Source organism: Pseudorca crassidens, chromosome 15 (assembly GCF_039906515.1).
Source record: "Pseudorca crassidens isolate mPseCra1 chromosome 15, mPseCra1.hap1, whole genome shotgun sequence".
NCBI lineage: Eukaryota > Metazoa > Chordata > Mammalia > Artiodactyla > Delphinidae > Pseudorca > Pseudorca crassidens.
This window is the reverse complement of record NC_090310.1, coordinates 33,905,980-33,920,440: the sequence shown is the minus strand read 5'-3', so window position 1 is coordinate 33,920,440 and position 14,461 is coordinate 33,905,980. Positions and strand designations below refer to the sequence as shown.

At 39.1% G+C, this 14,461-nt stretch overlaps 1 protein-coding gene across 25 annotated transcripts in view; it reads left to right on the top strand.

Moving 5' to 3' along the window:
- The window catches only part of RBFOX1 (RNA binding fox-1 homolog 1), a 2,180,200-nt gene that overhangs the window by 871,916 nt on the left and 1,293,823 nt on the right, over positions 1–14,461 (top strand). For 23 of the 25 annotated variants that reach the window (XM_067706699.1, XM_067706702.1, XM_067706687.1 and 20 more), the window contains exon 5: positions 6,579–6,674. The exons of the other annotated variants lie outside the window; for them this stretch is intronic. In XM_067706699.1, coding sequence (XP_067562800.1) covers positions 6,579–6,674 — 96 coding nt within the window. The remainder of the gene's footprint in view (positions 1–6,578; positions 6,675–14,461) is intronic. 25 annotated transcript variants of the gene reach the window in all.

Below are 14,461 nucleotides of genomic sequence, written 5' to 3'. Positions count from 1 at the left end.
CCGAAGCCAAGTATAAGTATCCTACAAATTCAAATGGTAACTGGAATTTTGCAACCTTGGCTTTTATTTTGTCTTCTTCCAGCTTAAACAGCTCCTCACTCCCGGTTATAATCTCTGATCCAGCTTCTGTTTGTGCCTCTTTATCTCCTAAAGGCTCCTAGGGTGCTTGAAAACTGGAAAGCATGTGCTCTCTTTCTCCTACATATATGCCTGCGAATGATTTATATTTTTAAATGTGGCTTTCCTTGAATGTTGACTTCTGAAAACTTTTCCTATTTCACTTTATTTTTTTTCTCCCTTGGAAACTCTTCTTTGATAACCAGCCTGGTCTTCTGTTCTTTCTACTTTCCTTCTGACTATTCACCTTTTGCCCACTTAAACGGAAGCTCTTTGGTGTCTGCTTGGAATTTTGGCAGTGCAAGTTCAAAAGAAAGCCCTCTTGAGGTAACCTGTACTGACATATCCGCATCTTAACACAAAGCTTTGCTGGATTAATGGGTTGGCTGGAAACGTCTCTTTGCTTCAGTCATTTTCACCTCTGCGTTATGAGGGTAGCGTTCTGTCTGTTCATCTGGGGGATTTTTTTTTTTTTTTTATATAAAATCCATCCGAATCTAGAAACAAGTGTTATTTTATTGAATGTCCCACTTTCAGAGGTGTGTTGGAGAACAAAAATGTTGGCAAAGAGGCTGACCTCTACTACTGTATTTCCTTTGTTTGAATATGCATGCATTTCCCGTAGTTTGACTTTCGGAAGTGGAGGAAGCGGTTATAAAGTTGATATTTCCTACAGTCTCTGTGCTCTCTCAGAACTGACAAAATGTGCTAGTAAAACATTTAACTGTTAATAGGAAGCTGCTAGGATTGAGCTCTTGTTGAGGAGAATATCAGGGAAAAAAGGGAAGAGCGAGGAGTTGATTTGCAATTTAATTCCCCTCCCCCTCCCTTTGCCTCCAAAAGCTGACGGGCACCACCTGTGTGTGGATGTGGACACACCCCATCACAGGACTTCACACTGCCTGTTCGCAGTGTCCGGGTAACCTGCTTATCTCAGGGCATGAAGTATTAACACAGGTGCCTGAAGAATCTGCTGAATGAATGAACGCGAGTGACAAGTTGTACCATCAGTGCTGAAAGGAATTTTGACCATAATGTGTTCTTCCCTTTAGTGCGAGTAGTATCGGTCCAATATATGTTATTATTATTATTATTTTTTGCGGTACGCGGGCCTCTCACTGTTGTGGCCTCTCCCGTTGCGGAGCGCAGGCTCCGGACGCGCAGGCTCAGCGGCCATGGCTCACGGGCCCAGCCGCTCCGCGGCATGTGGGATCTTCCCAGACCGGGGCACGAACCCGTGTCCCCTGCATCGGCAGGCGGACTCTCAACCACTGCGCCACCAGGGAAGCCCAATATATGTTATTTTTATCAGTTTATTTGTTGAACCCACGCACATTTTCAGTGGAATAATATTAACGAATGCCCATCCGTGCCTCTTCGTCATGCCAGGTGAATTCTAGAGATAAGTATATGAAGATGATTAGCTACTGGCTTGGCTTGTTTTTAATAAGAGGAAAAACTTGCTTTTGCTACATCTGGCTCACAACATACAGGATATTGTGGTTCCAAATGGAAAATTTCTGGCAACGGAATTAAATAATATCATCCCTTGAAATTTCCAAAGGTTCCCAATATCCTTCTTCAGATATTTCATCAGCTAATACCAAAGCCAGAATCTCCATTAAACTTATTAGTAACTCCCAAATGGAATCAGTTGAGGCAAAAAAGGAAAAAGAAAAAAATCCTAATTATACTTTTTCTTCCTAAGTGCAGCATGCAAGCGCGAACGTGGTATTAACTATGATTTTCAACATGAAAGCCTACAAGTCAGGTTATAAAGGTCAGTTGTTTATATGTCAAAATTGAGGCATACTGGGGAGCTACTTGATGATTCAGGGACCACATCTGTGAAACAGGTACACATTTATGCTGAGATGCAGAATCACCAAGAGGAGGCGATAAAGAAATCAAATGTTAAATCGAGAGCAGAAGTCACAGTTTGTGGTTGGTGATTTTGGCATGTCCAGCACAGCCTCTGCTACTTTTCCTGTGGCAAATGTGCATTGGTCATATCTGGGCTTTATGTTCTGTTGATCAAGTGATGTTCTCTTCAAATGAGAATTATGTTGTAGAGTGACCTTGAGTAATTTCTTGACCTCTGAATTCCTTTACCTGTCAAATGAGGATAGGTTAATCCTCATAAAGGATCATGATAATGCATGGAAAGCTCTTAGCAGAAAACCTGAACATGTAATTGGTGTCCAATAATAAGTATATGTATGTGGGTATCAATGTCAATCATCTATCTATCTCTATATGTACCTATAAATATTTCTGTCTATACATCTCCATACATATATACAAATGTAGTTATATATCTATCATCTGTATGTGTCTCTATGCACACACAACACATATGTATAATACATACATTTAGTTTACCTTTTTATTTATCTATTTATTTATTTAGCCGCACCATGTGGCTTGTGGGATCTTAGTTCCCCAACCAGGGATTGAACCCAGGCCATCTGCAGTGGAAGCACCGAGTTCTAACCACTGGACTGACGGGGAATTCTCTAGTTTACTCTTCTGAAGTGCTAATTAACTGGCACAAGTTCATGAACATTTCATCCCTTGTCTTTATGGGACTAAAAGAATTGTGCTGAGAAACAGCGTTGCCTCTTCTCACTGACCTCCCTAACGTAGATATTAGGCTCATTCCCTTATTCTTTTAGATGCAGCTAGCACGGATCTGCTGGGTTTAGAAGCCTCTACTGACACTGGAGGCATCTACTGGGTTTAGAAGCCTCTACTGACAGAAGATGGACTTAAAGCTTGACCTGAGCTGTCCTCCTAATGTCCACCAGTCGTGTAGATTATACTGACTTGTGATCCCTTGATAATTTGTAATTCATGTTGTTAGTATTATCTCTCTCAACCAACTAGATCTTTTGATTAACCGGAACACAATCAAAATTCCAAAAAAGACTGTTTTATTGTAGTCATTTAACTATGTTTAACAAGCTTTTTCTTCCGAGAGATCCAAAATGGTTTGCAGTGTGTTTTTATTAGAAATGCATTTTTCATTAAAAAAGTAACATAACACTATTACTAAACCCCTAATGGATAATTATGAAGAAAATAAAGATATTTATCATCATAAAATCAGCATTAAATTTGTGGTATATTCCTTCCCATGTATTCTTTAATTTATGTGGCTTTGATCATAATGAGCATGAATTTTTGATTTTTTAAAAAATGAAACATTGTCTCCTAGGTACGTAGTGATCTAGTTTCTACAGCCATAATTTTAAATAGCCGTCAAATACTTCATGGAGTGTTTGTGTGCGTGTGCGTGCGTAAAACTGTAAAATATTGAACTGCTATTCTATTAGGGAGAATTAAATTTTACCTTTTTTATTCTAAATAATGTTCCAATGAGCATCTTTTCATTGATTTAAGATTCTTTCCTTAGGCCAGATTCCTAGAATGCAATTATAGGATCAGGGAAAAGGGAATATTCTATATGGCTCTTGATATATATTTCCAACTTGCTTTTCAGAGGGTTCATACTAATTTACAAAGCCACTAGCAAAGGATATAAGTACTAGTTTCTCTACGTCCCCACCAGTTGTGGGTATTATCATTACTTTAACATTTTGCTAATAGGAATTATATCATTGCTGTTTAATTTGAATTTCTCTGATTACCAGTTAGGTTAGTTATTTTAATATGCTAAACCTCTGGGTACATTTTCTTAATAGAGATCTGCCTTGTGTTTTAAACAATTCAGCTGCCCAGATTACACCTAGCACGACTTAAAGTTCCATGCATCAAACTAAACAAAAATGGATATGCATTTTCAAAGATTGTATTATATAATCTGTGTTAGTCTGTGTTCTAATGTATCATCCAAAAATTTCTGTTACTCACTAGGATGAGCTTAAGCAAAATCAATATATGAGAACTGATTTACTTCCCTTATTCTCTGTAGTAAGGGAAGTAGTGATCCTTCCCTCTTGATGTTCCTTCTTGATTTTCTAATAATTAATTCATGCACATGGTACCAAATTCAAGATGTACAAAGAGTATATAGTGAAAGGCAAGGACTGACTTAAGACATATTGGTATCTAGGAAGGTGGGTTTCCAACCAGCAGCCCAAACATTTACCCTGATGAGAATGAATGTTTTAGAGTAGAGGGATATTTCTTTTTAAATACCAATGTGAATGCTATAAAATAACTCTTCCAAGTTCTTGCTGCCCATGTGAGGCAAAACCACAAGTTTCCAACTTGAAAAGTTATTTCCAACATTCTACTTTGTTGTCTCTCACTGTAGAGGCTGAAAAGCCAATATTTTTCTATCCCCAACTTTCTTAAAACTTTCTTGAGACAAAAACATGATAAAAAGGATTAGACAAGAGTGGTATGCCTGTTCTCTTTCCTCCTTCTCCCTGCCTGGAGCAGAGAAGTGATGACTGGAGCTCTGGCAATCATTTTCTGTCCTTGAGGAAATGTGAGGGAGACCACGGATACATCAGCTCTGACACAGCAACCACCTTCCTCCAGATGAGATCTTCTCTAACTTGGTGCACATAAAAATCACCTGAAAGCTTTCATTAAAGCAGAGATTGCTGGTCCCCTGTCACAGAGATTCTGGTTCAGCTGGTCTGAGGTGGGCTGTAAGACTTTGTGTTCCTATCAAAATTTCAGACGATGCTGATGCTCCAGGTCTACAGCCCACACTTGGAGAAGGAAAGTGCTAGACTTACATGAGAAAAATAAAGCCCTATTTTTCAAAGCCACTGCAATTGATGTTGCTTGCACCTGAAGTCTATATTAACTCATTTGCCTGCTAGGTCCACTTATTCCTGCTTCATGTGCACCATTAACTCTAAAAAGACATGTGAAGGTCAATCTAATTGCATGTACATGAAGATGACAGCATTGGTCAATGGTCAAGAGTGATCAAGAGTCTCCCACTCCAGGGACTTCCCTAGTGGTCCAGTGGTTAAGACTCTGCACTTCCACCGTGGGGGGCATGGGTTCAATCCCTGGTCGGGGAATTAAGATCCCACCTGAGGTGTGGCCAAAAAAAAAAAAAAAAAAAGGAGTCTCCCACTCCAGGAAGTTTGGCCTGTTCCCAGTCTTCTCCACATGCCTCTTCGTTTCTGGGAAGTGATGAGCTATAGGAGGAAAAGAGTGGAAGAGTTTGAAGGTGATCTTTAAAAATGGAAGTAATAACAGCCACACCCCAATTACCTGCTGCTGAACTAGGAGAGTATTGTAAAAAATAATAGTGTCCTTGTTCTGAAAGCTTGGTACCAAAAGCTGCAGAGTTTGAGGTCCACACAAATTCAGCCCACATCCTCTATCTCACCTCCTGGTTTGTCTTTGGAACATACAGAGCTTGGTTGTGAAGCCCTTTCTCCAAGGATTAATTGAATCAAGATCAACCCTATCTGGAATGTACATTTAATACTTGGGAATGATGTCAGTAATATATGTAAGAGATTTTTATATTAGATAACTGCTCATTAAAAGTCAGTCCTTTCCTCCAGGGTTTTAAAATAGAAAGTATTCACCTTTTGCAAATGAGGGTAGTGAAATTTACTTTAACTCATGCTACAATGAAAACTGGAAGAAAGGGAATTGCTCACAATACAATATAACGCCACAAAATTTGCATAATTTAGGCATAAAATGTAATACCCTGCTCACACTCTTTTGTCTTGAATGAAATTGGTTTTCAAGTAACGTGTGGGGAATCATAACCAGCTTTAGCGAAATGGATAATGTCAGAAAGCAGAAGTTCCTATTAGCCTAGGAGGCATTGCCTAGTACGAATCCAGGGTACCGCATTTCTGACAAAGTTTGTCTTGTGATTTTATGCAAAGGACTTTGTGGAATTAACTGAAACATTTGGGCCATGCATTTTGAATATTGAATGGAGTAATTAACAATTTGAGACCTTAATACAATCTTTTTCTAGAATTCTTAGAATCACTGGGTGATCGTTATGCTAAAGATGTTAAAAATGACTTAAATTCCTGTAAATCCTTCTGTCCAAAGAGCACAAAATTCTTCTTGTAATTTAGTATTTCAAATAAATTTTCAGTGATGTAGGGGGAAGCTGCTGGGTATTTCCTACTAAACAGATACTGAAACTGAGGTTCAGAAAAGGAATGCATCTCCCTAGGCCATATGTGGAAGTGTTAGAATTTAAGAGCACAGAATTTCTAATCTTGTCATGTGAACTGGTCCTTTCATTGGTAGGGGTAGTATAAATGTCTAAAGAATTACTCACTGAAAGCATTGGCCTCCAAGAGCATTTTCTTAATTAACCTCTTAAGTGGTTTGTATGAGGTTAAATGTTGTCATTTTCTATTCATTTGTCAGCTGTGGGCCTTGACCTTCACTTTTCTTATCTTTAAAGTGGGGATGATACATATTCCTTCTGAGATTCTAACAGATGAAAGAGTAATAATATTATTATTCTCTCACATACCTTTCTGTTGCAGACACTCTTAGTTTTCAACACGGGGCCTCCTCAAACCTGCGTCAATCTACATTCCCTGGAGGCTCTTTTAAAGCATACCCCCAGAGCTTTTGACTGGGTAAGTCTGGAATGGGGCCTGAGAACTTGAATTTTTTAAAGGTCTCAGGTGATGCTGATGCTGCTTGTCTGGGGACCACACTTTGAGAACCACTGTTCTAGCCCTGCCCATTCTCAATTTTTCTGTTCTTGTTAGGCATGACAGTGTTTCCATTTAAAACAAAACAACAGCGACAAACCTTGATTTCCAAGGATTTTTTGCAACTGGGGGTGGCCATGGAGCCAATGATACATAAGTAATGTCTGCAGGAAGCTTTACTAAGCTGGCACAAGCCTTCTTGCCACTTGCCCTTCTTCCTTCATGCTTTTTCTTGCCTGGAAGGAGTATTCTATTCAGAAAATGGAGCAGCCGTCTCGTGACCGTGAATCAGGAGGCCAGTTTGGGTAGAGACACGGGGATATTGAAGCATCAATTTTTTAAGAGTAGCTGCAGGAGCCACCTCCAAATGCCTGTTCTGTGACACAAAATAGCTGTAGGTGGCTATCACCTGTAACAGTCCTTCTCCAGTTTATTTTTCATGCATACCTACAAAGCTTTTGGACTGTCTGTTTAATAAAAATGGAGACAAAGAGGAAAAGTGATTGGCATTTATTTTATTTCATTTATTTATTTATTAACATCTTTATTGGAGTATAATTGCTTTACAATGTTGTGTTAGGTTCTGTTGTAGAACAAAGTGAATCAGCTATAGGTATACATATTATCCCCATATCCCCTCCCTCTTGCATCTCCCTCCCACCCTCCCTATCCCACCCCTCTAGGTGGTCACAAAGCACCAAACTGATCTCCCCCTGCGATGTAGCTGCTTCCCACTAGCTATCTGTTTTACATTTCGTAGTGTATATATGTCAATGCTATTGTCTCACTTCGTCCCAGCCTAACCTTCCCCCTTCCTTGTGTCCTCAAGTTCATTCTCTGTCTGTTCTTTATTCCTGTCCTGCTCCTAGGTTCATGAGAACCTTTTTTTTTTTTTTTTTTTTTTTTTTTAGATGCCATGTATATGTGTTAGCACACAGTATTTATTTTTCTCTTTCGGACTTACTTCACTCTGTATGACACTCTCTAGGGCCATCCACCTAACTACAAATAACTCAATTTCGTTTCTTTTTATGGCTGAGTAATATTCCATTGTATATATGTGCCACATCTTCTTTATCCATTCATCTGTCGATGGACACTTAGGTTGCCTCCATGTCTTGGATATTGTAAATAGAGCTGCACTGAACATTGTGGTACATGATTCTCTGAATTATGGTTTTCTCAGGGTATATGCCCACTAGTGGGATTTTGGGGTCATATGGTAGTTCTATTTTTAGTGATTTTTTTTTTAAAAACATCTTTATTGGGGTATAATTGCTTTACAATGGTGTGTTAGTTTCTGCTTTATAACAAAGTGAATCAGTTATACATATACATATGTTCCCATATCTCTTCCCTCTTGCGTCTCCCTCCCTCCCACCCTCCCTATCCCACCCCTCCAGGCGGTCACAAAGCACTGAGCTGATCTCCCTGTGCTGTGCGGCTGCTTCCCACTAGCTATCTACCTTACGTTTGGTAGTGTATATATGTCCATGCCTCTCTCTCGCTTTGTCACAGCTCACCCTTCCCCCTCCCCATATCCTCAAGTCCATTCTCCAGTAGGTCTGTGTCTTTCTTCCTGTCTTACCCCTAGGGTCTTCATGACATTTTTTTTTTCTTAAATCCCATATATATGTGTTAGCATACGGTATTTGTCTTTCTCTTTCTGACTTACTTCACTCTGTATGACAGACTCTAGGTCTATCCACCTCATTACAAATAGCTCTATTTCGTTTCTTTTTATGGCTGAGTAATATTCCATTGTATATATGTGCCACATCTTCTTTATCCATTCATCCGATGATGGACACTTAGGTTGTTTCCATGTCCTGGCTATTGTAAATAGAGCTGCAATGAATATTTTGGTACATGACTCTTTCTGAATTATGGTTTTCTCAGGGTATATGCCCACTAGTGGGATTTTTCGTTCATATGGTAGCTCTATTTTTAGTTTTTTAAGGAACCTCTATACTGTTCTCCATAGTGGCTGTATCAATTTACATTCCCACCAACAGTGCAAGAGGGTTCCCTTTTCTCCACATCCTCTCCAACATTTGTTTTTTGTAGATTTTTTGATGATGGCCATTCTCACTGGTGTGACGTGATACCTCATTGTAGTTTTGATTTTCATTTCTCTAATGATCGGTGATGTTGAGCATCCTTTCATGTGTTTGTTGGCAATCTGTATACCTTCTTTGGAGAAATGTCTCTTTAGGTCGTCTGCCCATTTTTGGATTGCGTTGTTTGTTTTCTTGATATTGAGCTGCATGAGCTGCTTGTAAATTTTGAAGATGAATCCTCTGTCAGTTGCTTCATTTGGAAATATTTTCTCCCATTCTGAGGTTGTCTTTTCATCTTGTTCATGGTTTCCTTTGCTGTGCAAAATATTTTAAGTTTCACTAGGTACCATTTGTTTATTTTTGTTTTTATTTCCATTTCTCTAGGAGGTGGATCAAAAAGGATCTTGCTGTGATTTATGTCGAAGAGTGTTCTTCCTATGTTTTCCTCTAAGAGTTTTTTTTTTCTTTTTTTTTTTTTTTGCAGTATGCAGGCCTCTCACTGTTGTGGCTTCTCCCGTTGTGGAGCACAGGCTCCGGATGCGCAGGCTCAGCGGCCATGGCTCATGGGCCTAGTCGCTCCGCAGCATGTGGGATCCTCCTGGTCCAGGGCACGAACCCGTGTCCCCTGCATCGGCAGGCGGACTCTCAACCACTGTGCCACCAGGGAAGCCCCCTCTAAGGGTTTTATAGTGTCTGACCTTACATTTAGGTCTTTAATCCATTTTGAGTTTATTTCTGTGTATGGTGTTAGGGAATGTTCTAATTACATTCTTTTACATGTAGCTGTCCAGTTTTCCCAGCACCACTTATTGAAGAGGCTGTCTTTTCTCCGTTGTATATTCTTGCCTCCCTTATCAAAGATAAGGTGACCATACATGTGTGAGTTTATCTCTGGGCATTCTATCCTGTTCCATTGATCTATATTTCTGTCTTTGTGCCAGTACCATACTGTCTTGATTACTGTAGCTTTGTAGTATGGTCTGAAGACAGGGAGCCTCATTCCTCCAGCCCCGTTTTTCTTTCTCAAGATTGCTTTGGCTGTTTGGGTTCTTTTGTGTTTCCATACAAATTGTGAAATTTTTTGTTCTAGTTCTGTGAAAAACACCATTGGTAGTTTGATAGGGATTGCATTGAATCTGTAGATTGCTTTGGGTAGTATAGTCATTTTCACAATGTTGATTCTTCCAATCCAAGAACATGGTATATCTCTCCATCTGTTTGTATCATCTTTAATTTCTTTCATCAGTGTCTTATAGTTTTCTGCATACAGGTCTTTTATCTCCTTAGGTAGGTTTATTCGTAAGTATTTTATTCTTTTTGTTGCAATGGTAAATGGGAGTGTTTCATTAATTTCCCTTTCAGTTTTTTTTTTTTTTTTTTTTTGCGGTAGGCGGGCCTCTCACTGCTGTGGTCTCTCCCATTGTGGAGCACAGGCTCTGGACGCGCAGGCTCAGCGGCCATGGCTCACGGGCCCAGCCACTCCACGGAATGTGGGATCTTCCCAGACCGGGGCACGAACCCGTGTCCCCTGCATCAGCAGGCGGACTCTCAACCACTGCGCCACCAGGGAAGCCCTCTCTTTCAGTTTCTTCATCATTAGTGTATAGGAATGCAAGAGATTTCTGTGCATTAATTTTCTATCATGCTACTTTGCCAAATTCATTGGTTAGCTCTAGTAGTCACCTGGTAGTATCTTTATGACAATCTATGTATAGTATCATGTCATCTGCAAACAGGGACAGCTTTACTTCTTTTCCGATTTGGATTCCTTTTATTTCTTTTTCTTCTCAGATTGCCATGGCTAGGACTTCCAAAACTATGTTGAATAATAGTGTTGAGAGTGGGCATCCTTCTGTTGTTCCTGATCTTAGAGGAAATGCTTTCAGTTTTTCACCATGGAAAATGACGTTTGCTGTGGGTTTGTCGTATATGGCCTTTATTATGTTGAGGTAGGTCCCTCTATGCCCACTTTCTGAAGAGTTTTTATCATAAATGGTGTTGAATTTTGCCAAAAGCTTTTTCTGTATCTGTTGAGATGATCATATGGTTTGTAATCTTCAATTTGTTAATCTGGTGCATCACATTGATTGATTTGTGTATATTGAAGAATCCTTGCATCCCTGGAATAAATCCCACTTGATCATGGTGTATGATCCTTTTAATGCATTGTTGGATTCTGTTTGCTCATATTTTGTTGAGGATTTTTGCATCTATGTTCATCAGAGATATTGATCTGTAATTTTCTTTTTTTGTAATATCTGGTTGTGGTATCAGGGTGATGGTGGCCTCCTAGAATGAGTTTGGGAGTGTACCTTCCTCTACAATTTTTTGGAAGAGTTTGAGAAGGATGGGTGTTAGCTCTTCTCTAAAGGTTTGATAGAATTCACCTGTGAAGCCATCTGGTCCTGGACTCTTGTTTGTTGGAAAATTATTAATCACAGTTTCAATTTCATTACTTGTGATTGGTCTGTTCATATTTTCTATTTCTTCCTGGTTCAGTCTTGGAAGGTTACACCTTTCTAAGAATTTGTCCATTTCTTCCGGGTTGTGCATTTTAGCACAGAGTTGCTTGCAGTAGTCTCTTAGGATGCTTTGTATTTCTGTGGTGTCTGTTGTAACTTCTCCTTTTTCGTTTCTAATTTTATTGATTTGAGTCCTCTCCCTCTTTTTCTTGATGAGTATGGCTAAAGGTTTATCAGTTTTGTTTATCTTCTCAAAGAACCAGCTTTTAGTTTTATTGATCTTTCCTACTGTTTCCTTCATTTCTTTTTCCTTTATTTCTGATCTGATCTTTATGATTTCTCTCCTTCTGCTAACTTTGGGATTTTTTTTGTTGTTCTCTCTCTAATTTCTTTAGGTGTAAGGCTGGGTTGTTTGTTCGAGATTTTTCTTGTTTCTTGAGGTAGCATTGTATTGCTATAAACTTCCCCTTAAAACTGCTTTTACTGCATCCCATAGGTTTTGGGTCATTGTGTTTTCATTGTCATTTGTTTCCAGGTATTTTTTGATTTTCTCTTTGATTTCTTCAGTGATCTCTTGGTTATTTAGTACCGTATTGTTTACCTCCATGTGTTTGTGTTTTTTACAGTTCTTTTCCTGTAATTGGTATCAGGTCTCATAGCTTTGTGGTTGGAAATGATACTTGATACAATTTCAATTTTCTTAAATTTACCAAGGCTTGATTTGTGACCCAAGATATGATCTATCCTGGAGAATGTTCCATGCACACTTGAGAAGAAAGTGTATTCTGTTGTATTTCAATGGAATGTCCTATAAATATCAGTTAAGTCCATCTTGTTTAATGTGTCATTTAAAGCTTGTGTTTCCTTATTTATTTTCATTTTGTATGATCTGTCCATTGGTGCAAGTGGGGTGTTAAAGTCCCGTACTATTATTGTGTTACTGTTGATTTCCCATTTTATGGCTGTTAGCAGTTGCCTTATGTATTGAGGTGCTCCTATGTTGGGTGCATAAATATTTACAGTTGTTATATCTTCTTTTTGGATTGATCCCTTGGTCATTATGTACTGTCCTTCTTAGTCTCTTGTAATAGTCTCTCTTTTAAAGTCTATTTTGTCTGATATGAGAATTGCTACTCCAGCTTTCTTTTGATTTCCATTGGCATGGAATAACTTTTTCCACCCCCTCACGTTCAGTCTGTATGTGTCCCTAGGTCTGAAGTGGCTCTCTTGTAGACAGCATATATATGGGTCTTGTTTTTGTACCCATTCAGCCAGTCTGTGTGTTTTGGTTGGAGCATTTAATCCATTTACATTTAAGGTAATTATTGAAATGTATGTTCCTATTACCATTTTCATAATTGTTTTGGGTTTGTTATTGTAGGTCTTTTCCTTCTCTTGTGTTTCCTGCCTAGAGAAGTTCCTTTAGCATTTGTTGTAAAGTTGGTTTGGTGGTGCTAAATTCTCTTAACTTTTGATTGTCTGTAAAGGTTTTAATTTCTCCATCGAATCTGAATGAGATCCTTTCTGGGTAGAGTAGTCTTGGTTTTAGGTTTTTCCCTTTCATCACTTTAACTATGTCCTGCCACTCCCTTCTGGCTTGCAGAGTTTCTGCTGAAAGATCAGCTGTTAACCTTATGGGGATTCCCTTGTATGTTATTTCTTGCTTTTCTCTTGCTGTTTTTAATATTTTTCCTTTGTATTTAATTTTTGATAGTTTGATTAATATGTGTCTTGGTGTGTTTCTCCTTGGATTTATCCTGTATGGGACTCTCTGTGCTTCCTGAACTTGACTGACTATTTCCTTTCCATATTAGGGAAGTTTTCAACTATAATCTCTTCAAATATTTTCTCAGACCCTTTCTTTTTCTCTTCTTCTTCTGAGACCCCTATAATTTGAATGTTGGTGCGTTTATTGTTGTTCCAGAGGTCTCTGAGACTGTCCTCAATTCTTTTCATTCTTTTTTCTTTATTCTGCTCTGTGGTAGTTATTTCCACTATTTTATCTTCCAGGTCACTTACCCGTTCTTCTGCCTCAGTTATTCTGCTATTGATTCCTTCTAGAGAATTTTTAATTTCTTTTATTGTGTTGTTCATCATTGTTTGTTTGCTCTTTAGTTCTTCTAGGTCCTTGTTAAATGTTTCTTGTATTTTCTCCATTCTGTTTCCAAGATTTTGGATCACCTTTACCTTCACTATTCTGAATTCTTTTTCAGGTAGACTGCCTATTTCCTCTTCATTTGTTTGGTCTGGTTGATTTTTACCTTGTTCCTTCATCTGCTGCATAGTTCTCTGTTTTCTCATTTTGCTTAACTTACTGTGTTTTGGGTCTCCGTTTTGCAGGCTCCAGGTTCACAGTTCCCATTGTTTTTGGTGTCTACTCCCAGTGGGTAAGTTTGATTCAGTGGCTTGTGTAGGCTTCCTGGTGGAGGGGACTGGTGCCTGTGTTATCGTGGATGGGGCTGGATCTTGTCTCTCTGGTGGGCAGGTCTGCGTCCGGTGGTGCGTTTTGGGGTGCCTGTGAACTTAGTATGATTTTATGCAGCTTCTCTGCTAGTGGGTGGGTTTGTGTTCCTGTCTTGCTAGTTGTTTGGCATGGGGCGTCCAGTACTGGAGCTTGCTGGCCGTTGGGTGGAGCTGGGTCTTAGCTTTGAGATGGAGGTCCCTGGGAGAGCTCTCGCTGACTGATATTATGTGGAGCCGGGAGGTCTCTGGTGGGCCAGTGTCCTGAACTTGGCTCTCCCACCTCAGAGTGTTAGGTCTGACACCAGGTCGGAGCACCAAGACCCTGTCAGCCACATGGCTCAGAAGAAAAGGGAGAAAAAAATAATGAAAAAACAAATAAATAAAATAAAATATAAAATAATGAAAATAAAAAATTATTAAAATAAAAAAATTTAAAAGTAGTAAAAAAGAAGAAGAGAGCAACCAAAGCAATAAACTAATCTACCAATGATAACAAGCATTAAAAACTATACTAAGATAAATATAAAAATCAGAACCAAGTCAGTCGCAGACAGCAAACCCCAAGTTTACATTTGCTCCCAAAGTCTACTGCCTCAATTTTGGGTTGATTCATTGTCTATTCAGGTATTCCACAGATGCAGGGTACATCAAGTTGATTGTGGGGATTTAATCTGCTGCTCCTGAAGCTTCATGGAGAAATTTTCCTTTCTCTTCTTTGTTCACA